Source organism: Physeter macrocephalus, chromosome 2 (genome assembly GCF_002837175.3).
Source record: "Physeter macrocephalus isolate SW-GA chromosome 2, ASM283717v5, whole genome shotgun sequence".
Lineage (NCBI taxonomy): Eukaryota > Metazoa > Chordata > Mammalia > Artiodactyla > Physeteridae > Physeter > Physeter macrocephalus.
In genome coordinates, this window is record NC_041215.1 from 83,826,671 (window position 1) to 83,853,434 (window position 26,764).

General features: G+C 38.7%; 1 protein-coding gene across 1 annotated transcript in view; it reads right to left on the minus strand.

The window, feature by feature from the left end:
* Window positions 1-26,764, minus strand: part of TTN (titin) — a 282,592-nt gene that overhangs the window by 197,923 nt on the left and 57,905 nt on the right. The window contains exons 43-64 of the mRNA XM_055088819.1: window positions 25,687-25,731; window positions 11,523-14,273; window positions 10,451-10,729; window positions 8,102-8,665; window positions 7,318-7,599; window positions 6,939-7,217; window positions 6,244-6,522; window positions 5,868-6,146; window positions 5,461-5,748; window positions 5,068-5,346; window positions 4,694-4,975; window positions 4,320-4,598; window positions 3,928-4,206; window positions 3,548-3,826; window positions 3,137-3,424; window positions 2,733-3,011; window positions 2,316-2,597; window positions 1,937-2,215; window positions 1,537-1,815; window positions 1,148-1,426; window positions 757-1,044; window positions 232-510 (exon numbers count right to left, since the gene is read on the minus strand). Of these exons, the coding sequence (XP_054944794.1) occupies window positions 232-510; window positions 757-1,044; window positions 1,148-1,426; window positions 1,537-1,815; window positions 1,937-2,215; window positions 2,316-2,597; window positions 2,733-3,011; window positions 3,137-3,424; window positions 3,548-3,826; window positions 3,928-4,206; window positions 4,320-4,598; window positions 4,694-4,975; window positions 5,068-5,346; window positions 5,461-5,748; window positions 5,868-6,146; window positions 6,244-6,522; window positions 6,939-7,217; window positions 7,318-7,599; window positions 8,102-8,665; window positions 10,451-10,729; window positions 11,523-14,273; window positions 25,687-25,731 (8,697 nt within the window). The remainder of the gene's footprint in view (window positions 1-231; window positions 511-756; window positions 1,045-1,147; window positions 1,427-1,536; window positions 1,816-1,936; window positions 2,216-2,315; window positions 2,598-2,732; window positions 3,012-3,136; window positions 3,425-3,547; window positions 3,827-3,927; window positions 4,207-4,319; window positions 4,599-4,693; window positions 4,976-5,067; window positions 5,347-5,460; window positions 5,749-5,867; window positions 6,147-6,243; window positions 6,523-6,938; window positions 7,218-7,317; window positions 7,600-8,101; window positions 8,666-10,450; window positions 10,730-11,522; window positions 14,274-25,686; window positions 25,732-26,764) is intronic.

A 26,764-nucleotide genomic window follows, 5' to 3' on the forward strand; every position in this document is an offset into this window, starting at 1 on the left:
AGAGAGTGAAGAAAGGAGGAGATTTATGAGGGAACAGAGCAGATATAAATAACAAAAGTTCAATTAGGTACTACATAGGAAAGAGAAAAACATGAACAATGCCTGGCAAATAGAGTGTACCGTGTTAGAAAGAAGGGTACTTTCTTGACTGGGTAGATACATTGTAAAAGATCACAGAAAGGACAGGAGCCACAGGTCAGACAGAAACATAAAACAATCAAACTGGCACACCTGTCACAAGCAACACTGTGGTACAAGAGTCACTACCAACATCGTTGGTAACTTGGCAAGTATACTGTCCAGTCTTGGAAGCATCCACTGAATAGAGATTTAAGAAGGTAGTTGATCCTTCCAAGCCAATGAAATATTTAGGTCCAGAGGCAAGTTCCACATCATCCTTAAACCACTTTACTTTAAACGGTGGTGTTCCTTTTAGTATAGCTTTAAATTCCACTGTAGAATCAGGTATGGCTTGTTGTCGCTCAGGTTTCACTAGGAAACTTGGTGGTTCTATAGATTTTAAGAGAAATACATATAATTAAATTCCTTGTTGTTGGGTTATTCTGACAGTTTTATGGACATATAAAAAATCATTACTGAAAAGAGGTAATGACTGAATATTTCCTGAACTCAATATACATGTATCTAAAGAAACAGAATTATGGAGACTTTTAGTGTTAAAGGACTCCAGGAAAGAGTGCTATATTTGAAAAGCAATCGCAGAGAAGGGTCAGGAAGAGGTAAAGAAATTCTAACCTTTTACAGTTAAGATGCCACTGCATGCCTCGCCCCCTGCTACATTTGAGACTTTGCATGTGTAATTCGCCGTATCTTCTAATTCCAGATTACTAACGTCCAGCGACACAGTGTTTTCATGACAGACGAGCCTGTATTTTGCACTTGTAGTTATTTCTTTTCCATCCTTAAACCACTGAGCACTAATAGGAAGTGAGCCAGAAACCTTGCACTCCATATGAATGGAAGAGCCTAGAACTTTATCCATTTTGCTTAATTTTTTGGTGAATGATGGAGGAATATTTTGATCTGTCCAATGCAAACAGCAAAACACATCCATTAATATGTTGCCGTTTGTTTACCAAGGACAATAATATACATAAGGGAAGCTGACTGGGGCCAAGATACAAACCTAGCACTCTCAGGTAGGCATCACAGCTACTGCTTCCAAAGTCATTTTCCACCTTGAAAGTATATGTCCCGCTGTCTTGCTTCATTACTGACTGAATCCTAAAACTGGCCACGTTATTTTCAAAACTCATTGAACAATATCTACTGGGCACCATTTGTTTCCCATCTTTAAACCACTTCACTGTGAGTTCTGGCGTTCCAGCCACAAGACACTCCAAGGTCACTGGGTCTTTTTCAGTGACATCAACAGACTTAGGTTTCTCTAGGATCTGAGCGGGTTCTGTAGTAAGAATGAAAACATGGATGAGTTGCATTAATAATTCCATGGAACCAAGGAACTGCTTGTGAAATTTTCACAGAATAACTCTTGAAAGGGATTAGCTTACACACCTTGTACTAAAAGGAAAGCATAACACCTCTCAACTCCTGACTCGTTCTTGGCTTGACACGTGTACCTCCCGCTGTGTCCATTATCCACAGATCTGATTTGAACTGTGGCCACATTGTTCACAAAGGAGATGTGAACATTATCATCTTCATCCAGAATCTGATCATCCTTGAGCCAGGTTATAAAAATGGGAGGAGAGCCCGTCACAGTGCTCTGAAAGGTGGCAGAACTTTTCAAAACAGTAGTGACGTTTTCTATCTTCTTCGTGAACAAGGGTGGCTCTGTGATTAAAGTAGACAGTGTGAAAAGAAGAGGTATATTTGAACTCCTACCCATCATACAAGGTTAAAGAGCATTACAGAATTTGTATCGGGTAGCCTGCTCCTTGTGTGTCTAACTGACCTTTCAGAGAGACTCTAGCACTACAAGAACAGCTGCCGCCTTCGTTGGATATGATGCACTGGTATTCTCCAGTGTCTGAGGGGTCACACTTGTTGATATTGAGATTAAACACTGACACTCTGTCAGTCAGCGTATACTTTTTGCTGCTTCGAATTTCCTTGTTATTCTTCAGCCAAGTGACTTCAAATGGAGATGTTCCCATAACTTCACACTCCAGCTCCACGTCACTATCTTTGACTACTTCCATGGGTTTCAGCTCCCTGATAACGGTGGGAGGTTCTAAAGATTCAAAAGGAAGACAGAGAACAGCTTACTCAAAGGAAGACCCGAGGACTAGCCAGCAGCACAGCCAGAAAGGAGAGAAGATGCAGTAACGAACCTTTCACTTTTAACTCAATGCTGCAGCTTGCCGTGCCAGCGTCGTTACGAGCTTCACAGACATAAGTCCCACTATGTTCTACCCTGGCACCAGAAATTTGGAAAGTGGCTAAACCGTCAGTGAAGGAAATGCCATGTTTCTCAATGGCTGTTATTTCATTCCCGTCCAGATACCAAGAAACTGTGATTTCAGGAGTGCCTGTTATTTGACATTCAAATGTTGTGGATTGTCCGTTCCTCAGCACTAGGACTGGGCTGGGCTTCTTAATGAAGTGAGGAGGCTCTAAAGATGGGGGAAAACATGTGATATTGAACATTTTTTAAACCAAAGGCCAATGAGAATCGTTTTCTTAAGCCTCTTCCCTCCCTCCAAGAAAATCTAGGCAAGCGAGACAATGAGAAAATGTAGAGACCAGACCTTTTACAAAGAGAGTGGCTTTACTGGTTGCTGTGCCAACATCGTTGCTCAGTTGGCAAATGTAGGTCCCCAAATCGGCAGCTTTGGCTGAAAAGAGCTCTAGAATGGTGGAGGTGTCATCCTTCCAAACTGAGCGAGCTGCTCCCGAGTGCAACTCTTTGTTATCTTTAAACCATTTTATTGTCATGGGTGCAGTGCCACCCACAAGCGCCTTTAATTGAACCCTTGTATTGGGATTGACATCTTGTGACTGTGGCTTTTCCAGGAAGTAAGGGGGTTCTGGGGTGAAAGAAAAAGAAGCAAAAGGGGAAAGGAATGGTTTATTTTAGAATGATCAGTCAAGGTAAGAATTAAGAAATGAGAGAGCAATAAGTTCTTGAGAGGCGGAGATAAAAATTGCCAACCTTTGACTGTCAGATGGCCGCTGCACTGGTTGTGTCCTGCCTTATTAGTGGCAGAACAAGTGTAAGTTCCACTGTCTGTACCTTCCAGCTGACTGATTTCCAAGAAGGCAGTATTGTCATGAAAAGAGAATTTGTATTTTTCACTAGCTGTTATTTCTTGGTCGTCTTTGAACCACTGGATGCTCATGGGATGTGACCCAGCCACTATACATTCTAAGTCAATAGAAGACCCTTTAATGCTGTCCATTTTCTTCAGCTTTTTGGCAAATGAGGGAGGTATGATAAGATCTATGCAATGAAAAAGAAAAAAAAATGGTTGGTCAATCTACCAATTTTTATTTTCTCCAAAATTGTAAGAGATGAAGGAGCATAGAAATGCCCAGTTTCTCTCCATAGAAAAGCTGTACCAACCTAATACATTAATGCGAGCCTTGCAGCTGCTCCTCCCGACATCATTTTGGACTTCGAAAGTATATTCTCCACTATCTCTCTTTTCTGTAGAAATAATCTTCAGTATAGAGACCGTGTCAGTGACACTGATTTTATATTTTTGGCCCAGGGTCAGTTCTTGGCCATCTTTAAACCATTTGGCTGTAATCTCCTTAGTCCCTGAAAATTTAACCTGCAAAGTGGCTGGGTCTCTTTGGGTGACATCTATAGACACAGCCTCCTCAATGATTGTTGCAGGTTCTGTAGAAAACAAAGGGATAGGTGTGGGTTGTGAATTGCTCTGCTGAAAAGCTTACACCTGCATTTTTTCCTAAAATCCAAGGCAAACTTTCTGAACCAACCTTTTACTGAGAGTAATGCGGAACATCTCTGTACTCCTGCATCATTTTTGGCCTGACAGACATATTTCCCATCATGCTTGATTTCAATGCCACTGAGGTACAGACTGGCCACATTGTTCTCAAAGGTCATTCTTATGTTATCATCTTCAGTGATTTCATCGTTGTCTTTTAGCCAAGTCACCGTGATTGGCAAGGATCCCTTCAGAGTGGCCTGGAAGGCAGCGGTACCTCCTCTAAGGGAGCTGGTGCTCTCGATCTTCTTTACAAAAGCTGGGGGTTCTAGTAGAAGAATGAATTCTCAATGAATACCAGCTCTATAGCAAAACTGGCTTAAAGAAAAAAAATCACTGACCCTGCAGAAACGCCGGTCTGTCATTAAAACTGACACTAACCTCTTAAAGTCACCTTGGCACTGCAGGAGCTGCTGCCCACCTCGTTGGTCACCCGACACTGGTATTCACCCACGTCCGCAGCTACAAACCTGAGGATCTGCAGGCTAACCAGCTGATCCTGAATGAAGGTTTTATACTTTCTACCACTTCGCAGTGTTGTGTTGTCTTTGAACCAAGTGATCTCAAAGGGAGGTGTGCCTGCCACCTCAGCCAGCAACATGACATCATACTCCTTCAACACTTCAATGGGCTTAAATTCCTTGGTAAAGTAAGGTGACTCTATAGCGGAAAAGGGATTATTGTGAGTTAATGGGGGTGGAGTCCGTGCCCTGGGCCACAACTTTGGTAACACAAGGGGCAATGTGAACACAAACCTTTGACTATTAAAATGCTACCACAGTGGTCACTGCCAGCCTCATTTTGAGCCTCACACATATATTCACCACTGTCGTCAACGGCAACATCTTTAAGTGTTAGAACCGCGGTGGACTCCACAAAAGATATTTTGTGTTTGCTGCTCTCCTTAATTTCTCGGTCATTTGCAAACCACGTTATTTTAATTGGAGGGGTGCCCGTTACTTTGCAGGCTAGCTGGGTGGCATCTCCCTTTTTTAACAGCTGTGATGGCTCTAACTTTTCAACAAATGTGGCAGGTTCTGTGGAAGGAAAGAAATCACCCAGAAACGTGAGAAAGAGGAAAGTACTTCTAACAATGGTGGCACAAAGATGTCAAGAAAACTAGGCAAACCTTTTACAAATAACTTTGCACTGCACTCCACGGCTCCAGCCACGTTGCTGACTTTACAGGTATATGTGCCTGAGTCGGAGGTTTTTACTACATAGAGTTCCAGGGAACTTTCTAAAGCTTCTTTGGTGATATAGCAGTTTCCACCGGAAACCAGCTCTTTGTCACCTTTAAACCATCTGATTGTGAGAGGGGTAGACCCTTGGAAGGTGCTCTTCAGGCAGATGGTCGAGCCAGGCAGAACATCCTTTGATGCCGGTTTAGTTACAAAACTAGGTGGTTCTAAAGAAGAGGGATAAGAAAGAATTTCAAAGAGTTAAGAGGCACGACTGAAGGGAAGGAGCCTTAATTTGAACATCGTCTACGTAAGAATGAAAGGCACAGTTTCCAGCCAACCTTGCACAATCAGGGCTCCGCTGCAGTCTTTGCTTCCCATGGAATTTGTGGCTCGACAGGTGAAATTCCCTGCATCATTCATGTCTATCCTGCTTATCTCCAAAGAGGCTGTGCCTTCCACAAATGCTATTCTGTATCTGTCAGAGGAAGCTATTTCTTTACCATCCTTAAACCAGGACACCCTCATGGGGAGGGAGCCAGCGATTTTGCAGTCCAGCCTGCAGGTCCCACTAACCACACTGTCCACGTTGCGTAGGGGTTTGGTAAAAAATGGAGCAATGTCTCGATCTGTTCACAGCACAAGAAGAGAAGAAAGGACAATGTGGGACAGTGCTCAGTGATTTTAGTTTCGGTTGTTTGTTGGGTTTCAAAGGAATATGGAAGCACAGGTCTCTAAAGATACTAACCTAAGACAGTGAAAGTTGTCTCACAGGAGCTGCTGCCCACTTCGTTGGAAATCTCAAATGTGTATTGGCCGCTATCATGCAGTTCGGCAGAGTAAAACTTGAGTTGGGCAACATTGTTTTTAAAACTTATTCGATACTTTTTACTGGCAATCAAAGGTCTCCCGTCTTTGTACCATTTAGGCTTGAGTTCTGGGGTACCCGTGACAGTATACTCCAGCGTGGCTGGGTCTCCTGCTGTCACCTGGATCAGTTCTGCTCTCTCAACGATTTTGGCAGGTTCTACAATGGTATTAAATTGTTAGAAGTCTGAAGTATGTATTAAGGTTTCATTTTAAAAGGAAATATCAACTCAAAGTTAAAACGTTCTTACACGAACCTTTAACTATTAGTTCCCCAACAGACGTTTGGCTTCCAGCTTCATTTTCAGCCAGGCATGTGTATTTGTCAGCAAAACTAATCTGCACATCAGGGATTATCAAGACCGCAACACCATTGACAAAGCTCATTTTGATTTTTCCATCTTCTTTAATGATCTTCTGTCCTTTCATCCATGTGACAGAAATGGGTTCTGACCCTTTCACAGCAGCTTGTAAGGTAGCCGTTTGTCCTGCTAGTGCAGTAAAATCATCTACTTTCTTTACAAAGATTGGTGGTTCTAATTAAAGAAAGAGAGCATCCAAAATTTATTAATTCCCAAACACTTCAACATCATATGCATTTGAGAACTTTATCTAGATTATATTTATCTATTCCATAGTGTTGGTTGATTAGAAGAAGAAATCAAATTCAAGAGGAATTACAATTCCATCCAAGAGAAAGAAGCAAGGAAGATAAACCGTTATCAGCTGACAAAATCGCTTATTATGTAGTTCACTTTTGTTATCAGAGATTAAATATTTATACTGGTCTCAAGATAAAGACTGGATTTTCCCCAGGGTCCCAGGTCAAACCAAAGGCAAAACATATTTTCAAAGATTAGGAGAAGAAAAGAAAGTACCAGTTTTCCTTCCTTGGGTTAAGAAAGCTATTTTGACAATTTATTAAAGAGATACCAGTTTTTCAAGCACTAACCTTTTAGTAAGTGGGTTGCAAGGCAGCCACACTTCCCAACTTCATTAGCAACCACACATTCATATTCACCAACATCCGCCCTATTAAATGAAAAGACCTCCAGGGACACGACAGACTTCTGAGAAAACAACCTGTACTTTTTACTACTTCGAATTTGCTTCTTATCCTTGAACCAGCGAATTTCAAATGGTCCAGTGCCTGAGATTTCACACTGAAGGAGGGCATTTGTTCCTCTCACTATATCTGCAGGCTCGAGAGTTTTGATGAAAGAAGGAGGTTCTACAAAAGCATGAAAGCATTGTATAAATCATGTGTTCCAAGCAATTGAAAAGAAAATATTTTCTCAGAAAAACAATGGACTACGACAGAGTAAACAAACCTTTGATAACTATTTCGGCACTGCAACTGTCACTGCCAACGTCATTCACTGCTTCACATGAGTAATTCCCACTGTCTTCAACTTTTACATCCGTAATATCAAGGACAGCCTCAGAATTGACAAAAGACATTCTGATTGTGTTACTCTCAGTAAGTTCTTTGTTATTTTTAAACCAAGTAACCTGGATCACAGGTGAGCCTTTCAGCTTGCAGTGGAGGCGTGCTGATTCACCTGGGAGCATTAAATAAGAGGGATCCACCTTCTTCACAAAGGATGGTGGCTCTACATGAAGTTAACAAAAATGAGAAAGGAAAAGATATCTGAATCATAAACTACACAAAAGAAAAGGAGACATCATACAACAAAGAGACACATAACACACATAAAATGTCTTCTTGAAATTTCTGAAAAGGCTGTGGTGTACTCAATAGCTTTCCATGTTTCTATGATTCCAAAACATTTTCCCAGACTCTTGGTTAAAACAAACAAACAAAAACAAAACCAACCAAATTCTACTTATACAAAGAGCAATTTTATGACAGAAGATAGTTAAGGATTGCCTAGACACTCCAAGTTCTTAGAAGAAGTTTTAAGCAAGCTTTGTTAATGGCAGACAGTTTTAAACAAACAAGAATAAGTGAATTCTGAAGAAGACTGAAAAAATAGAATCAAACAATGCCAGGATTTCCCCAAACCAAAAAGACTGCTTGTATGAAATTATTTTAATCACAAAATACACTGACTCCAGAGAAGGGAGTGGAAATATTACTCACACACTTCTTACCTCTGATAGTTACTGTCGCTGAAGAGGAGCTGCTTCCAGCCTCATTGGAAGCTGTGCAAACATACGTTCCTGTATCTTTTAGTTTGGCCAGAGGGATCTCGAGTGATGCTATTTTATCTTCAAAACAGATCTTATAATCTTTCCCAGGGGGGAGCTTTTGCCCGTTTTTACTCCATGTAACTGTGACTTTTCTGTCTTCATCTACTTGGCACTCAAGGTGTACCCTCTTATTGACAGCTGATTGCACAGGCTCTAGTTCTTTAATGAAATGTGGTTTATCGATTATGACCAACTCGGCTTGGCAAGTGTCGGCTCCAAACTTGTTGGAAGCCTTACAGGAGTAAACTCCTCTCTCTTGAATTGTAAGATTTGAGAGTTCTAAAATGTGTTTGTTGTTTGCATCTGAAATCCTGCAGTTAGGGGAAGGTGAGAGGGCCACACCATCTTTCTGCCAAATGGTTTCAATCACGGGAGTCCCTGTCACTGTGCAGAGGAACTTGGCTGCCTTACCCACAAAAGTCGTTATGGACTTAGGTCTGGAGAGAAAGGCTGGTGGATATGCCTCTGTAAAAGAAAAGTTTTCAGTGTTATATTTTGTCCCTACAAAGCTCTTGCTGTAATTACATATTCCAAGAAAGAAAAAAGATGAGTAATAGCTTTAGATAGATATAAGACATTACTTAAAGTAGGGTAATGTATTAAGGTGAAAAGATGTGTCAAAGGAAAGGGATGAGAGTGTTTTTTTATAGAGGAGCAAGACAGCACTTTAAATGTCTCTATCAAAGGAAAGAACAAATGTTCCTTTATTTCACAACATTGACTCACTATTGCTAAAGCTTTGTCCATGTTATGAGCTGATTAATTGTTCGAATTATCTGATAAGCAATTCAGCTGGTACTTTAATTCTGCAAATTAGAAGACCGTATAAGGAAGATAAAGAAAATGTACTTGATTTTTCTGAAGAGTAGGGCTATTAAGTAATAAAAAGTTTCAGTAGTTTTATAAAGTCTCTCTAACCCTCATGTCGACGACCATTAGCAAATCCTTAAATGGCACAACTTTAAATGTATCCGCTAAATCACTTCAAACTTGTAAAAATATTTATAGCAGTAATTTCCCATGTCCATTCTGCATTTGGAAGCAAACTTTTAGGAACCTCTCTTTCCGATTAAAAAAAAAAATCCTCCTCTTTCTTCTTTCCTCTTGTGATTTGAAGCTCAAGTGTTAGTCCCATTACTGAACGGGCCTATTTTGGGTAAAGAAATTTCCCAAAGTGTCATTAAGAATAATGCCATGCACTTGGCGGTACGGAGACTCTGATCACAAAGCGAAATCCACTGAATGGGTCACCATGGGCCTGGGGGTGTGGAGTTTCTGACATAAAAGAGTTGTAGAGGAGAGGAAGCTACAGGGAACCCTGGCTTTTTCCAGTCAAAGAAGCACGCTGCATTAACCTTCCCCTCCATGCTGTCATTGAAAAAGATGACCAAGGTAATACTGTAAATCAACTATACTTCAAAAAGAAAAAGAAAAAGAAGACAAAGGGACAGCCTCACCCTGGCATTTCGTGCATGCTTCTGTCAACAGCACAAGTCATTGCTACTTCTGACCCTAAACCATAGTTCATAAGTTCATACTCACACTTTCCCTTTGTAGGAAGGAAGCAAAAGAGAGAGTGAAAAAAAAAGGTAGGAAAGTTTTTTTTTTTTTTTTGCTAATGAGGGAATTCAAACACCTGATGAGTGTTACCTACTTGACAGTCATCCTGTGTGTCCTCAGGAAATTGAGAACAGAATATTTGTGTAGTTACTCTTATTTTTCCATTAGTAATAAAGGTTAGGGTGAGAATCCTAGTTTGTAGTTCTGTACTAGCTCCCTGTCTCTTATTAGGATTTGTTTGACTTTAGTCTTATGCTTTGGCTTTTTTCATTTTGTAATTCTGTTCTTAATCGGTTAACTGGTTCCAAATTATTACACACATTCGGACGTCATTTACTTTTTAGTAGCACCAAACTGTCCTGAAACTTTTTATGCTAGAGGTCAAGCCAGACCATTTAATAAAAAGAAAAAAACAAAATCCCAAACCAAACTATCAGGAGCCACTGCTTGTGTGATTCCTTCACATTGCTCTTGAAATAAAAATTTTTTTTCTTTAGCTGTTTTTAGAAATATGACTGTAAACAATGACTTCTTGTCTCTCATAGGCTCTGCACTACCTAGCCACTGTGTTACCACATTGGCTACTGGTCTCTCCAGTTGGTAGGACAAGTACCTGCTGCACCTCTACAAAAACTAAAATAGGCAATAATATGAAATGGAATAACATCTGTGTCAGTGTATGGCATTTACCTGTCACAGTCAGGGCGGCTGTGCAGCTGATACTGCCATACTCGTTGGAAGCTTTGCAGGTGTACTCGCCACAGTCAACAACCTGGGTTCTCAGGATTTCCAGGGTGGAGACATAATTTGCAGACCGAATAGAACACTTGTCACTCTCATAGATTTCTCGGCCAGCTTTGAACCACTGGAAGCGGACATTGGGGGCGCTGTGGATCTCACAGGTGAATTTGGCGAGGTGGCCCAGGGCTACTTCCAGGGGCTCAATTCTCCTCCTGATCACTGGGGCAGCTGCGAAGGGAAGCAGAGGCCATTAGCACGTCTCCTTCTCAGGTACCCCACATTTTTCTTTTCCTTCTAACCTTTGTTGCTGTTAATGGAGTGAAACAGTTGAAATTAGTGAAGTGGATTGCAGCAGTTTAAGACAAGTGACTGGAAAATGAGGAAGATCATTGAAGGCAAAAGAAGACAGTAAGCAGTTTTCAACATATTCAATTGTTACTTTTCAGTGAATTGTGAAAAAATGATTAAAATGATGTGATGCTCTTGCCTTACATGCATAACAACATGATATATTCTTTAAATATACCATGCTGACTAGGAACACTGTGAATAATGTGGAAAAAACATGATCTACTAAATAAAGTGATGAATTGAAACAATAGCAAAAAAAGATAATCGAAACAAGAAACACAAATGGAGAATTAATCATGGTTATTTTGAATTTAAGGATGAGACTGGCGATTTCAGGGTAACTAGGTATTCACTGACAGCTTTTTATTACATATCATTAAAGTATTTTCATATAGAAAGAGACTACAAAGCATTTATCAGTATTATGAAATACATGAAAATACGTTTCATTTTAAAAATAAGTAGTAGTGTAGATATAACATACCACCCAGTAAGACAGTAAGGGAAAAGGAGGAAAGTTAATAACCATGATTATGTCTGTGATTTCATTCTTACTCTAAATAAACCGCATTCTGGCAATGGCAGATAAGTGAAAATTCAGTGAGGAAACCTAAATCATTACAACCCAGTGAATGTTAGAGCTTGATTCACTGAATCCTTAAAATCCAACCTCTTTTGACTACAGTGAGTTTTGCTGAAGTTGCTGCTTTTCTGTCGTCATTCAAGGTCTCACACATATATTCCCCTTGATGTTCTTCTCTATTTACTTTGTCGATCACTAGCATATATGTATTTTTATCTTGTAAACTCCTGAACTTTTCATCTGAAGGCACCAGTTTACTCTCAAAATACCAATTCACCTGTTTGGCATTTGTTATGGATGACGCGAGGCTTACGGTGTCACCTTCCTTGGCAATCGTGTCCACCAAGGGCGTCTGTACATCAGGGCCACCCTCTCTGAGTGAGCTACCCTCAGCCTCCCGTATCTCTACTGTACCAGACTTCTCAGTACCACCTTCAGAGGATTTCTCTTTTTCCTCTGATGGTTTTGGTATCTCATCCAGTTTTTCATCAGAGACAGCAGCGGAAGCAGCTGTGGCACCCACAGCTTTGACCTGACTTTTCACCTTAAAATAACTTATCTCTTCCTTTAAGACAAGATATTTAGATTCAACCTCTGGTTCGGTGATTGCTTCAACCTTTTGTGGATTAGAAAAAGAATCCATTTCTTCCTGCAAGTCTATTGTGGCTCCTTTCTGAATTCCAGGTTTCTCAGCTGTTAAGATGTTCATTTCCTCACATATTATAGAGCACAAAGCCTCCTTAAGTTCAGTTTTCAAGTTAGTCATTTGAGGATCAATGCCTTCAATAGTGATGGTTAATTCTTCTGTTAGAGACTTCACTGAGGTAATAAAGTAGGTGCACATAATGCAGTTGGGCTCTCGGCTGAAGTCTATGGCCTTGACCTCTACCTGTGCAATGTTTCTTAACCATTCAGAGAAGAGACTCAGCTGCTCGCTGGCCACTGCTGCTTGCCAAGCCCTGCGGATCTGAGTTTTCAGGTTTAACCGCTGCTCTTCAGGAATACCAGAAAGCAAACTTTCCTTAGAAAGAAGGTCACTTCCCTGCACCTCCTGCACACCACTTATTGCCATGGGCTCTTTTTTATACTCAGTGGTTTGGTTCGGGGGCATTGCCAAGCTGTCAGAACGCTCTTCCTTGAGCAGTACCTGCTTCTCCTCACCTGCTAATGGAAACCTTAAGGACTTGCCTTCCTCAACGCTGGCTGCGAAATCTTGCTTTGCGCTGTCAAGTTGATCCACACTTTCCATTAAGATTTCACCTTCTGTGCACGTGTGTTCTGAAGGAACCCGGGAGATCATGATGTCAGGACCCTGGGAACTTTCCACGTGTCCCTCAGCTAAGCTCTGATTCAGGATGAGAGCACTTTGCACCTCTTGCTTTTGAAGGATCACTCTTTGCTCTTCGCCCACTGCGGATACTATCTTTTCTTTTGGTAAAAGTACTTCCTCAGCCACAGAGGTTGGATATGAATGGGCTGGCGTTTCTTCTATTGATGACTGCGGATAACTCCCTTCAGGTTCAGCTAAAAAAGTTTGCAGAGACTCAACTCTTAATGAACTAATTTCCTCTATGGACATGGCACTTGGGAAGATTTTTTCAGTATCTGATAGAACCACCTGTAATTCAGCCTCTTGATACATTAGAATATCTTCTTTGGAGACGGTGTCCTGGGACTGGACAATCTGCAGCTCTACATTGGGAGGTGGTTCCTTGATAGGCTGGACATGAATAGTGTCACTGATGGAAAGACGTTCACCGATGCTTTCAGGAGTGGGCATATCCTGCTCTAACATGAGTGTGGATTGCAATTGCTCAGCTATTAAAGTAACTTGACTGCTCAGTTCATTGGTTTTAACAATATGCTCATAAGAAAGCTGCTGTTTTCCTTCTGCAATTAAAGCAGCTTTCAAAATGGTGTCCTTTACAAAAGCTGAAGTTTCCTGTTCTGAGTCAAGTGCCTCAACTGCAGGGACCGTTAACGACGTCTGGGGAAAATCTTCAGGAGCCTCTGGCGTGGACGTTGCTTTACAGGGGGCATCAGTCTTGTGTGTGTCTTCCAGAAACACGAGCAGCTCTGCGGCACAGGTGGATTCACCCCACACATTCTCCGCTTTACAGACATAGAAACCACTGTCTTCTTTCTGAGGGTCATTGACGATGAATGTCCCGGAACCATCAGGATTATGAATGATAGTGTAATAAACATTGGTGCAAAGCTGCTTGTTTTCTTTGAACCACAAAACAGTGGGTGCAGGCTCTCCAAGCACTGTGTACTCAAAGATGGCAGGGAGCCCCTGTGCACAGTGAACTGCTTTTAACTCTTTAAGGAAGTAAGGAGGACAAGGACCTTCGAGCTTTTCCAGAGATTTCTCTTCTGCTGATTCTGGTTCTTGGAGCCCCTCTCCTTTGGAATTTATTTTCAGATAGGCACTACATATCGCCTGTCCGTATTCATTACTGGCAATACATGTATACTCTCCCTCATCCTCTAATTTGGTGAACAGAATGATCAAGCTGTAATCATTACTGTCAAAAACAAATTTGTAGTCAGCTGAAGGGGTTAACATGACTCCATTAAAGAACCACTGAATCTGGGGCTTGGGAATACCAATGACAGTAACAGACAACTTAGCCACATCCCCTATGCTTATGTCAGCATTTGACACTTCTTTGATGAAAACTGGGACACTGCCTTCCTCTTTGGAATCGAATTTAGTTGAATGAACTGGAGGTTCAGACAAAAGTTCAACTGTTTCATTTCTATTAGATAACTGAAGGCCAGAGCTAGAGGTTTGAGGTCCTTCTTCCTCAGCAGACAGAAGAGAACTAGAAAACTCTGTATGGGGAAAAATGATTATTATTTTACTATCAATTTTACTTAAACAAACAAACAAGTCGTCAAAGAATTATGCACCAATTGATGGCCTTCTTCTGTTTTATTCCTGAAATCATTAGATTATCTTGAGATTAACTTATCAAAAGGCACATTTCTAAAATTTTAACCTTAGCTTATTATATGGTTATAAATACTGTACTGATGCAACTTTCAGTCCATTTCATTTGTGCTAGAGTTTATAAATTTTAAAGATGTTCTTATGAGTTTTCCTTTGTGATACAGTCCCAATTCTAAAGTTTGAGAAACTGCTGGCTGGCTAAATATTGCTAATCAAAGAATTCAGGATACAAATGTTTTTCTTTAAAACAAATTTTAAATTAAAATTCCACTAAATATTAATTAATTAAAAAAGAATTCAGGATCATTTAAATAAATTTCTAAAAAGATCCGGGATTATTATTTACATTTAGAATTTTCTTGAGTTTAAGAGTGATCTTCATTGTCAAATTGAAGACTGTTTATTTTCAAAATAAAACATCAATGTTCTAGTTACTGCTTATAACTGTTTTCAGTTACTAGAAATGCAAGCCTTCCTTTCCCTGTGTAAATTGCCCTATTACTTCAACAAAACTTTTATAATGAGGCTTATGTTAAGAAAATGGGAGAATCAGAAATGAGAGAAAACTCCAACATTAAAAATTTAATTATACTTTATTGCATGAGAAATACCTACACAGTATTATTGAACAGGAAGACAAACAGTGAATAACAGATACTCTTTAAACAGTATCATGGACAGGATGAAAGACATAATTTGATAACAAGGAATTAGCTTTTCATTAAATCTGTTAGGTAAATAGAACAGCTCTGTTAATAATAGTTTTATTACCTTACCTAGAGCAGTTTTACTATTGTATTAGTTTACTCTACTTGCATCACATGGAATAGTCTTATGCTTTAATTAAAATGTACAAGCAGTAAAAGGCAGGACTCCAGTATCTGTTGGCTTATATAAATATACTGGTAAAACTTACCTATAGCATGTAAAATACAAACTCAGTTATTATTTCAGTTAGTAAGCTGTAAAAACATTGATTAATTTCACATACTAATGGTGACCACTTAACATTTAATCTACAATGTATCACTCATGTCAGCTTTCCTTTTTCACTTGAACTCCCAAAATATCTGTAAAGGGAGTGAATGTCAGTATAGCAAAAATACCGCTACTCACTAACGTGCTGAAATATTTTCAATTGTTTTTCCTTTCTTTTAAACATAGTATATTAACTATATGAAAGATACTAGATGAAATTCAAGAGTCCTGAAACGTGAAAGGTGTAGTTAAAAATACATGTAGTAATAGCAGCTAATAATTATGTCTAAAGTCTACTATGCATAAAACAATGAATTCTTTATCCAGCATCAGAGAAATTCATATTTCATGCTTTTAAGTTATGTGCCATTGAGTCAGAAAATAAAAAATTCCATTTAATTATCTACAACAATTAATAAGTAAGCCAAGGGTGGGCAAGGCTTATTTTTCTTTATTCAGTCATTGTTATTCTGAATATCCTCAAGTGCAATGAATTTGAGACTAACAGAATTCTAATGAGCAAAATCAAATAAAGCCCACCTTTTTATAAGCATAAAAGTATAGTTTTCAGCCCTTACTGCCAATCCAATATGGCATTGAAACTTTTTAAAATTTTCTTTATTTTTTTTTAAGAACAGGTTTGAACTATTGTTATGCTGTATAATGTTTGGGTAAAGTGTGCTTATCATGTTTGTCATGACCTGAATTTCTAATTTATTTAAACATCCATTATGTGACTCAGAGTAGAATAAATCCCTAAGTCCCTAAACTATAGAATTAGTTTTATTTCAGGGATTTATGATGTGATATATTAGATATATATATTATATAATATATATATAATATGCATATAATATATATTATATTATATATATATATGATGTGATATATAGATATATATCATATCTATAATTATGATCACAGATATTGTCTGCTCACTGGTTGAACCAGAAATGATTGTTCCATAATAGTGTATCTATCTTGATAAGTTATGGTGACTCAAAGAAAGCAAAGCGAATGTTCTTTGCGGGGTGGGGTGGGTGGGGTGTAAGCCTGACTGCTCTGTCTGTATCCTACACATTCTCCCAGTTTCTTCTTTAATTTGAAAGGCTTTTAGGGAAGTCCCATTGTGGGAATAAAAAATTTGACAGATGAAAGAAGCATAATAAACATGATTGGATATATGGATTCTCTTGAAAATTAAATTTAAGTTAAATGATTAATGTTTTAGAATTAAAGTAAAATTAATGTATTTAATATGATCATGTTATGTAAAAATTGCTCAATGTAGGGGAGAAAATAGCCATTAGGTGACAGTGAGTGTTTTACAGAGTTGGAGGAAGAGAAGTCTCACAATCAAATTACTATAGTCTATTATTCCTCTTGTCATCTGTTACAAAACTAAAATGTATTCCAAATTATATTAAGAAAAGTTACCACTGGGATGACACAGAATCATAGTTGAACAATCACCTCTGTGGTCTTTTGGTCTAACCCTTCGTTTTCAGGTAAGAAAAAACTAAGTTTCTTTATGTTTATTACAGCTTATACGAGAAGATTTAGTTCACAGTGGCACATAGGTACGTTAAGGATTTTGTGAATTTACTATAATTATAATTTTGAAAAACAAAAACAGCTACTTTAGAAACATATATGTTTATACATCTTAAATTTGAATGCTTATTAATTTCTAGTTTTAAAAATAAAATTCAGAGAAAATGACAGGAAAGCTAATTATCTTGTTATTTGTATATAATCTGAAATACAAATTACCATATTGCTTCAATACTAGAGATGTCCCACCTTCTTTATCTAATTTTAAAGATTCTGAAATTGTACTGCAGTTTAAAATTTATATATAAATGTAATATAGTAGTTTCTTGCCCCACCCCCAGTCCAGTATCAAATTAATGCTGCATTTTACACTTAATGCTATCTCAGAAATTGAGAAAATGAGGTAGTTCCAAAAGTGGAAAGATATTTATTTGCATATTCTGCAAATGTCTAGGTGAACTCTACCCACCAAGAGAGCACCATTGGTCCCTTCAAAAGCAGCAAGAGTTAAAACACTTAAGAAGAGGGATATTAATAATGAAAATATTTTTTAAAGAGCTAAAAATAAATATGAAGATTGCAAGGTAAAACAGATTATAGAGTTAGTTACCAATTGGGCAAAGCTGGTTTCTGCTGCTGCTTGGTTTGTTCGAAGTCTGAGTAAATAAGCATGTATTTGGATGCAAAAGAGTTATCGTTTCCAAAATGACTTATACTCAGAGCAGAGAGATTTTACCTTACCAATTTGTCTGTGTGGTCATCTGACATGGTCTTCCATTTCACATTTTACTTGACATACACAGTTTATCTGCTAAAAGAGAATGCATTCTGCTGAAGGACTTTATGGAGTAGAAGGAGGGTAAAGTAGAAGTACCAACGATTAGGTAGCCAAGGAGATGTTTAATTGTGTTTGATGATTTACAGCAGAATTGACACAGGTGATAATTCCACAGTTTAGATAATAGAATATTTACATGTATTACAAACATGAGATTTCCACATAGAGAAACTGTTTTCCCTGGGGTTTTTCAATGTAATGTGTTCAAATAGAGTAGATGTATCTGGAGATTTATTAGAACTATATAATTTGGAAAGTGTGAAAGCATTCAACGCAATTCTCATCATTATGGGGGCACTAACACATTGCATGAGGAGCTTTAAATTAGGGTGAGCACTGCACAGGCCTCAGCCATGCCCGATTTGTTGGTAGCTACACACCTATACTCACCTTCGTCCTCCTTCACTAAGCTTGTTATGAACAGGTTGTGGAACCCTATGCCACTTTCCTCGGCACTGAACCTTGTTCCTTGCACCAATCTCCCATCTTTGTACCAGTAAACCGTGGGCCTCGGAGAGCCACGGACTAAACACTGGAAATAAGCTGCTGTACCTAACGGTGCAGAACAGTCAGAAATACCTTTGATAAACCTGGGAGGCCCTTCTTCCACCTGAAATTCAAAAAAGCTGTCTGAATATTTGCTCCTTAAGACTAATTCTTCCTTCACACTGCTCAATGTCACTTTACTTTTCTTTGACAGCAAAGCCAACATTTCGGAATCTCCCATGGTGAGGAATCCCCGACAGATAGCCTCCCCTACATAATTCACAGCTCTGCACCGGTACGTTGCACTATCGGAAAGACAGACGTTGCGAATCTTAAGGGTGTGACTTCCCTTCTCCTCACTAATCACATATTTAGCGTCATCTGGCTCAATACACATATATTCTTTATACCATTTCACTTCAGGAGTTGGGATGCCTATGACTGAACATTTGAACACAGCGTCTGAGTTTTCTGGAATTCTAAAATCACAAATAGGCATTATAAAGCGAGGAGGCATTTCAAATACTTCTAAGTCAATTTTTAAATCTTTGTCTTCTTCCTCCCTTGAAGCCATACTTGGATCTGCTAAATTCAATGGGAGAACATCCAGACTCACAATCATGCTTTTATGATCAGGAGTAAATTCAGGAAATGTGACTATTTTCACTTGCTTCTCAAATTCTTTAACATCTTTTTCACTTAATTCAACTTCCAGGACAATTTCTTGAGGAGAAGGGGTTCTTGATGACCCAGTGTTTTCCAAATCGAACTCCATGACATGCTGATGTGTTACTGGAGGTGGGAGGGCCACTGCTCTCTCTTTTGGGGGCACAATGTCTACATGTGCAAAGCTCTTTGCTTCCCCTATGATGTTTACAGCATGGCACATGTACTCACCTTCCTCTCCTTTTTGAATGTTAGCAATTTCCAAAGAACACACATTACCCACCCTTTCTATTTTGATTCTTTCATCTGGCTCTAGCAAAGATTTATTTCGATACCATTTTACACCAGGAACTGGAAGGCCCTCAACTTCAACAATGAAGCCCAAGGTTGTGTTTTCATAGATCATCCTTTTGGTCAGAGGTTCAATAAAAGATGGAGGCATTTCATTGTCTTTTGGTTCAATGGCTTCATTGGGCGTGCCAAAGGAATCAGAACGCCATAATTCATAAGCTGAGCTTCTCTCTTCTGTAGGTGTGTGGAAATGCTCACTTGATGGACTCTCCTCCCTTTCTAGTTTTGATGGGCACCTTTCAAAGATTCCAGTGGGGTTTGGTCCTCCAGTAGGAACAGAATATCTTTCAACTGTTTCTCCTCCTAAAGGTGTAGAATATCTCTCTAGTGTCTCCCCTGAGGGAGTGGAATATCTCTCTAAAGTCTCTCCAGGAGGTGTGGAATATCTCTCCAGGGTCTCTCCTGGGGGTGTGGAGTATCTCTCCAGGGTCTCTCCTGGGGGTGTAGAGTATCTCTCCAGGGTCTCTCCAGGGGGTGTGGAGTATCTCTCCAGGGTCTCTCCTGGGGGTGTGGAGTATCTCTCCAGGGTCTCTCCTGAGGGTGTGGAACACCTTTCTGCTGCCTTGCCTTCGGAAGGTGTTGAGTACCTTTCAGTAGCTTCCTCTAAAGGTGTGGTCCTTTCAATAGTCTTACCTCCTAAATTTGTTGAGGATTTTTTAGCCGTGCCTATAGGAGCAAGATACAAATCAGGAGGCTTTGGAGTTTCAAAATGTTCAACAGAGGATGGTGGGGTATAAAACTGATCTAGCTCAGAGAGTGCTTCACTGCTTGTACTTCCAACATCAATTGAAATATCAGATTCAGGAGAAAATGGGCGTCCCAGTGATTCCTGTTGTTGGTTGTAGTACTTATACACAGTGCTGAAAGTTACTTCTTCAACCTCCATTGATGTGACTGATTCACTCTGGACAAGATCTGCCTTGTGCTTGGTGTCTGCAGTCTCAGGAACTTCATGCTTTCCAGCAGCAAGTAAGTACTGTGTTAGGGAGGTCTCACATTCCATTACCTCTCTTGTATGTGCCTCATCCAACTTCGGAGGGTTTTCAGAACAAGTTTCTATCTTTTCTCTTTCAGTACTGGAGAAAGAAGTTTCATTCTGAACTTGAATTTCTTCATAACATTTTTCTTTTCCAGGAGCATCCATTTTCTCTCTTATTTGTTCATTTGGATTCCGCTGTTCCTCAGTCATCAAGAATGGAAAGTGCTGACTCAGGGAAATTTTTCTGCGGCATGTGTCTGCTTCCTGAACATCACTTATGTGGTCTCCCAAAATTCCAGCAGCATACCCCTGTGTCCCTCCATCTTGCTTTTGAAATGACGCCAACTCTGGTTCCAAAGTATGCTCCTCCTCCTTTTTACAAACGTCTATAAGCTTTTCCTCACTTGCTTTTTTCACATGTGAAATGAAACTCCTATCTCCATTTTTCTCAGAAATATCAGTTTTTCCCACATCTGTGGATGAGGTTGAAAGTAGGGCATGCGATTCACTATGGATCTCTTCAGAAATAGGAGAACTATCAGTATTTAAAATTTCTAAATTTTGTTCCTGCATATGTTTTTCCAAATAAGAGGCATTTTCATCACTACCACTTTTTTCCCTCACAGTCCTATCTAAAAACTCCTTACTGGAAGAAATCTCTGGATTGATAAATATGTTACTTTGTGCGCTTTGAGAGGTATTCTGTATATCAGATTGTAATGTTTCAGTGCTAGGAACTTCCTCTTTATATGGTGTTTCCTGCTGTCGCCTAGTTTCTTGCTCTTGAAACTCCATAGCTGGGTCTCCTAAATGAGAATACATTTGTTTTAGATCAAATACAATGCTCTCAGCCTCAGTTGTTTCAGAAGCAGGATGCTGGGTTTGAAAATAAGCTTCTTCTGATTGATCACTATCTAGTCTAACTTCTTGAAATTTTACATCCGCATTTTCTATTTGAGCATGAAACTGCTTTAGGTCAAATGTAATAGGTGCTTCATGTTCAGCCCTTTCAGAAACTGCAGATTGATCTATAAGACCTACTTCCTTCTGTTGTTCCCTCTCTTGTAATTCAAATACCTTATGAGTTTGAGAAGAAAGCAGCTTTAAATTCATTACAATGTTAGACGAATCTTGTTCAGTGTTTGGAGGCATTTCCTCTGCTTGATGCATATTTGTGTTTCGGTTACTTGATCTTGATTTTCTTTGCTTTAAGGGAAAGTCTTTGTCATCAAGCTTCTTTTGAGGAGGATTCACAAATGATTTCTTAGTAGGTCTCTTTTCTAGAACGCCTTTTTCTATGTGTTGTAACTTTTCAAATGCAATGATTCTATGCCTCACCTTTTTTCCTGGGTAGTATCTCCCTTCACCAAAGGGTTCTTCGTATACAATGATGGATGATTCTTTTGTATTGTAACCATCAGAAGTTCTCTCAGAGTGGATATTTGATAAATAGTCACTTTGGGCATATTCTTGCACGTTTTCCCTTTCTGGTCCACCAAGTTTCCCCAAATCATTTCTTACTTCTTTCCTAATTTTAACTTCACTGAAATCATCAACAAATGGATAGACAGTCCCCTCTGCTTGGTGTAGCTTTGATTTTTCATTTACATGTTCCTCTTTCTCTTCATCCTGACATTGTATGAGTTCAGCTTGGAGAGGCTTGTTGATTGTTATGGATCTAGAAGCACCCTGCATAAATATGGGCAGTTTTTCTCTAGAAGATGTGCAAGAAACCTGGCCTTTCTGGTCTATCTGTTCAATTGTCTCAAGGCTTTGAAAATATTCTCCTACAGAATATTCCTTTATATTGGATTGGGGAGTTAAAGGACCGGCTGGATAATCATAAAAGTGTGCCCTTATAGATTCTCCCTGAATGTGTTGATCTTTGGAATATTTGGCATAAATTCCACCCATATTTTCTAATTGACTATATTCCCTGTGAGCGACAGGTTCCACTGTTAAATCTGAAACACTCTCAACCATTCCTGAACTGTTTTCAGCAACACATTGATATTTTCCAGAATCTTGAGAATTAACATCATTAATATATAACCTGTGGCTACAATTAGCTTCTTCAAACTGGAACTTCTGGTTCTGCTTTAAAAGGACTCCATTGTGGAACCATGTCACAGCTGGTTTAGGCTCACCAGACAGTGAACATTCAAGTACTATGGAATCCCCTTCTCTACAACTGGCATGCTTTGGCATTTCTTGTAAGACTTCTGGCGGCTCGTTAGTAATATCAGATGAAAATATAAATTTGTGCTTTGGTGACCGAGTAGCCTCATCTTGAGGTGTTGCTTTAGGTTCCAACTCCTCCAGTTGAAACAACTCTCTCAACTCTTTATCCTGTTCTGGGGTAGGAGTAGCTGCCGTTATCTGAATTTCTACAGGAAAGGAAAGCAGTTCTATGTCTGCAGAGGGAGGAACTGGTGGGTTAGCTTTTAACATATGGAGATTTGTTTGGCCTTCTTGTCTCAAAGATGGAGGAATGCCTTTTTCTTGGTCAAACACCAATGTCAGCTCCTCTTCCTCATCAGTGTAGTCATGCAACACTGGGACCCTATGTGCTTCGACATCATGCCTTTGTTTTGACTTCACTTTAAGTACACCGGTTGTTTTTACTGTTCCGTATTGGTTAAACAGCACACAGGTAATGAAACCTTCATTTTGAGGATGGACAGAAGAAAAGGTTAACGTTGAATAGTTTTTGAAGGTCTGAGTGATAAAGCCTCGATTGCATGGGACTGGTATATCATTGTTATACCATGTCACTATGGGTTGAGGATATCCTTGAAAATGACACACAAATTCACAGCTATCACCTTCATAAACTTCTTGAGAAGCAATTTGTTGAAGAAATGAAGGTGGGCAACGTTGTGGATGTTTTTGGAAAGAATTTCCGAAAAATCTTGTGGTTTTTTCTTCCTGTTCAGTTTTGAATTCATCGACTTTTGTGGAAGTGGAGTGTTGAAATTCTCTCAAATCATCTTTTCTTATTCTGTCAATATCTAATGCTTCACTTTCTTGAATATTTACAACTGCACCAAAAGATTCACTGGTGTATGGTATAGTAACTTGAGACACCTTTTCAGGGGTCCCATATATTTCCTCATTCTTACTTACATTTGTGATATCTTTAGATGACTCTACAGTTTCCGTTTGGGTCATAAGTTTTTCAAGTTGTTCTCTTGCTTGGATATTCTCATTTACTAGAATCCTACCATATAAATGGTCCCTTGATAGACTTCCTCTTAGGAATGCCTCTTGGATCATTCTCATTTCAGTCTGGAGAATTTCCTCATCAACAGTAGTTTGAAAGCTTGTGGGAGGTTCTCCAGATTCTACATTTTGATCCATTAGGTTAGGAAGGAACTGTGGGTCTTGGACAATACCCTCAGTTGAATTATCTACCTTATCCCTATTGTCAGCTAGATCAGATACAGACCTGCTTTTTATTTCCTCTCGAGAGAACAGAACGTCCTTATCACTGTCTTCACTTCTCAAAGTTCTTGAACTTATTTCAGATGACATATCTAACAAAGATAATTTCTTTTTCTCCATTAACATTTTTCTAGCCTCCCGTAAATGCTGCAACTTCATTTTGGTCTCCTCATCCAGGAAACTTTCACCTACATTAAGCCTTCCCCTTGTGTCAGATTTACTTTCTAAATATTCTTCATCATACATTAAATCTGTTTTCCTGCCAGGACTTACTGTCTTAAAGTGTATAGTTCGCATGATTCCCTGTTGTTCCGCGTCTTGTTTCTTGTTAAAGGGAGAGCCAGTAAACCTCAGGTCAACCTTTAATCTATCTTCTCTCCTTTCAACTAAAGCCTCCATATTTCCATGTGTCTGTTCTGCCCTTTTCAGAAATTCTAAATATTTCTCATCTTGCCCTTTTTCAATAACAAGCAACGATGCGGTTGATTCAGCAGACCCTTCACTATTAATTGCTAATAATCTATAACTTCCAGAATCTCTGTCTTGGACCCTTTTAACCTCTAAGCTGGAAGAGTGATGATGTAAATCACTCTTTGTTTTTATAACCCGTCGAAGACCTGTTGGGATAGGTCGATTGTTATGAAACCAAGTCATTTCTGGAGTTGGACAGGCAATTAATCTACATGTAAAAACAACAGGTTCACCCTCGAAAACATATTTAAACATAAGCTTTTGGGTAAAAGAAGGCTTGAAATATTTGGGCCAGGAGCTTGTAGATGATATTCTACTTGCATATCTTTTAGCAGCCATGGAGCTGTGGTCTATGTCTTCAGAATCTGAGAAGGCAACACGGGTATCTCTTTCTGAATGTTCAGATGCTTCCTCAGAGAACAATTCTGAAAAAAAGTTCAATTATAAAGCATTTTACTATTTTCCATAGTATTTGAAAAAGTTGAAAATAAATGAAATTGCAAAATAGGAAATGAAATAAAGTGCATGCTACAGATTCTCACAAATCCATAAAAAATTTCACTCACCATATTTGTTCGAATAAACGCAACACCATGCTCTGTTTAAAAGATTCTGACACGAAAATCGTTCGTTGTCTGGTCTTTTCTTCAAACTGCTGAAATTTCTTCTTGAACAAGCAAAAATGCATTTCAAAATAACATGTTCCTGTGCATATTTGTTTTGAGAGCAGGAAAACTATTCTTTTGATGGCGAAGAGGAAAATCTTACCTGACTTGCAGAGAGTGGAATAAACGCCCTTTCTGATCCTTTTGATTATAGATTAAATCATTGTATTTTTGGAGAATTAACTATTTAAGATATATATATATGAGAACTATAACCATAAATGATTAGCTAAAATAAAATAAAATAAAATAAAATGAGAAGGCGTTTATTCGAACTAATACAGCCATAAAGTCACAATGTTATGCAAAGAAAAGCAGGCAATAAGGATCACATAAGGCAGCTATCTGCAAGCCAGTGTAAGAGACATATCAATGTTAAAATGATGTATGTACATGAAGTGTAAACCAGAATGGGAATGTAACATTTTCACATACCCTAAATAGAAAAGCATCTCAATGATAATTCATTCATAATGTTGCATTCTGAGAATGACAGCTAGGTTATTGTCTATTGTTCAATTTAATTCACTGTGATTTTGAAAACAAACTTCTACTTCATGATTTCATGCATTAAGATGACAACCTTTTCTAATACACGCTTTTGAAAATGGCTGCAAACATGAAGTTGATTATGGCTGATAAATTTTAAATATAAGATTTTAAGTTACCATAAAACAAATTACTGTGAAATGCATGTAACTATCAGCATACTAAACCAGGCATGCAACACAGTAATATATACTGTAAGAGATATATTTGTACATCTATGTCATTTTTCTCAATACTACTAACAGAAGGCAGCTCAAGGATTCTATTAATCCTTCAGAATTTCTACTTAAATCTCACATTCAATATAACCATACCTTTCATCTCCATCTCAATCTGCTCATGCAACATTGATTCAGGAGCTAGAACGCAAAAACAAGAGATTTTCATGATTAATTCCATGTACTTTCTGCCTCAATTCATGATTCGTACAATTACAATTTTCTCTTTACTATAATAGAAAACTACATCCCCCAAATGCACCCCCCAAAATCCATGCCAAACAAATCAATGAGCTGATAAAGTACATGACAATGATGAAAGATTTTAAAACATTTTTATTTTAGGTTCTCTATGAAATTTCCACTTTTAGTTCCACAATTCCCCATGCCTTTTACATGCACTGAGAAAAGCAATCCACAAACAAAAGGAATATTTCTTTTTTAATGTCTTGTTGACTGAATACTTGCTAGGAGATGAAATCACATTTAGAAGGAACATGCATTTTCTAACTTGCCACTTTTAACTGAGGGCCATTCTCAGCTTTCCCTGCAGAATTAAGAGTTTCCTGATAGTAAATACTCCTTTGATTTGAACCACCTTTAAAACTTCACGCAAAGTCCAATTATATGTTAAAGAGCAAAACAAAGAGTCCTCAACTCAAAATTACTTTTATTACAAAAGGAAAAGTCACAGCCTTTAGACACAATTGTCTCTGGGTGGCTTCGGAGAAAGCAGGTGCTCAGGTAACACTCTCATTCTCCCGTCTGCGTGACACAAGTTAGTGTTTTTGCCGCCCTGGCTTCTCAGTTCCTTGTGGTCTTTGGCATGAAGTTACTGACAAACTTGACGTTTTCTTTGACGATGCTCTCTTTACTTCATGGGTTGTTTTAATTTGGGACTCTTTGAGTGTTTTAATACTTTTAGTATCTGAACCAAGGGTAATTTTGCTAAGTGCTCTGGTTTGCGATTCTTTTGCTAGGTAAGAATAAAGTTTGGAAAAGGAATAAATTAGTTGTGTTTGTAAAACACACGTGGAATTTAGAGAAGATGGAATGTCATTAGGATGAGAGGGAAAGCAGCACGTTAGTCCCCAAACTAGGATATATCTATGCTTACTATGCACATAAGAATTCTACTCAAACAGACTTACGGGGGTTCACATTCCTAGCTGAT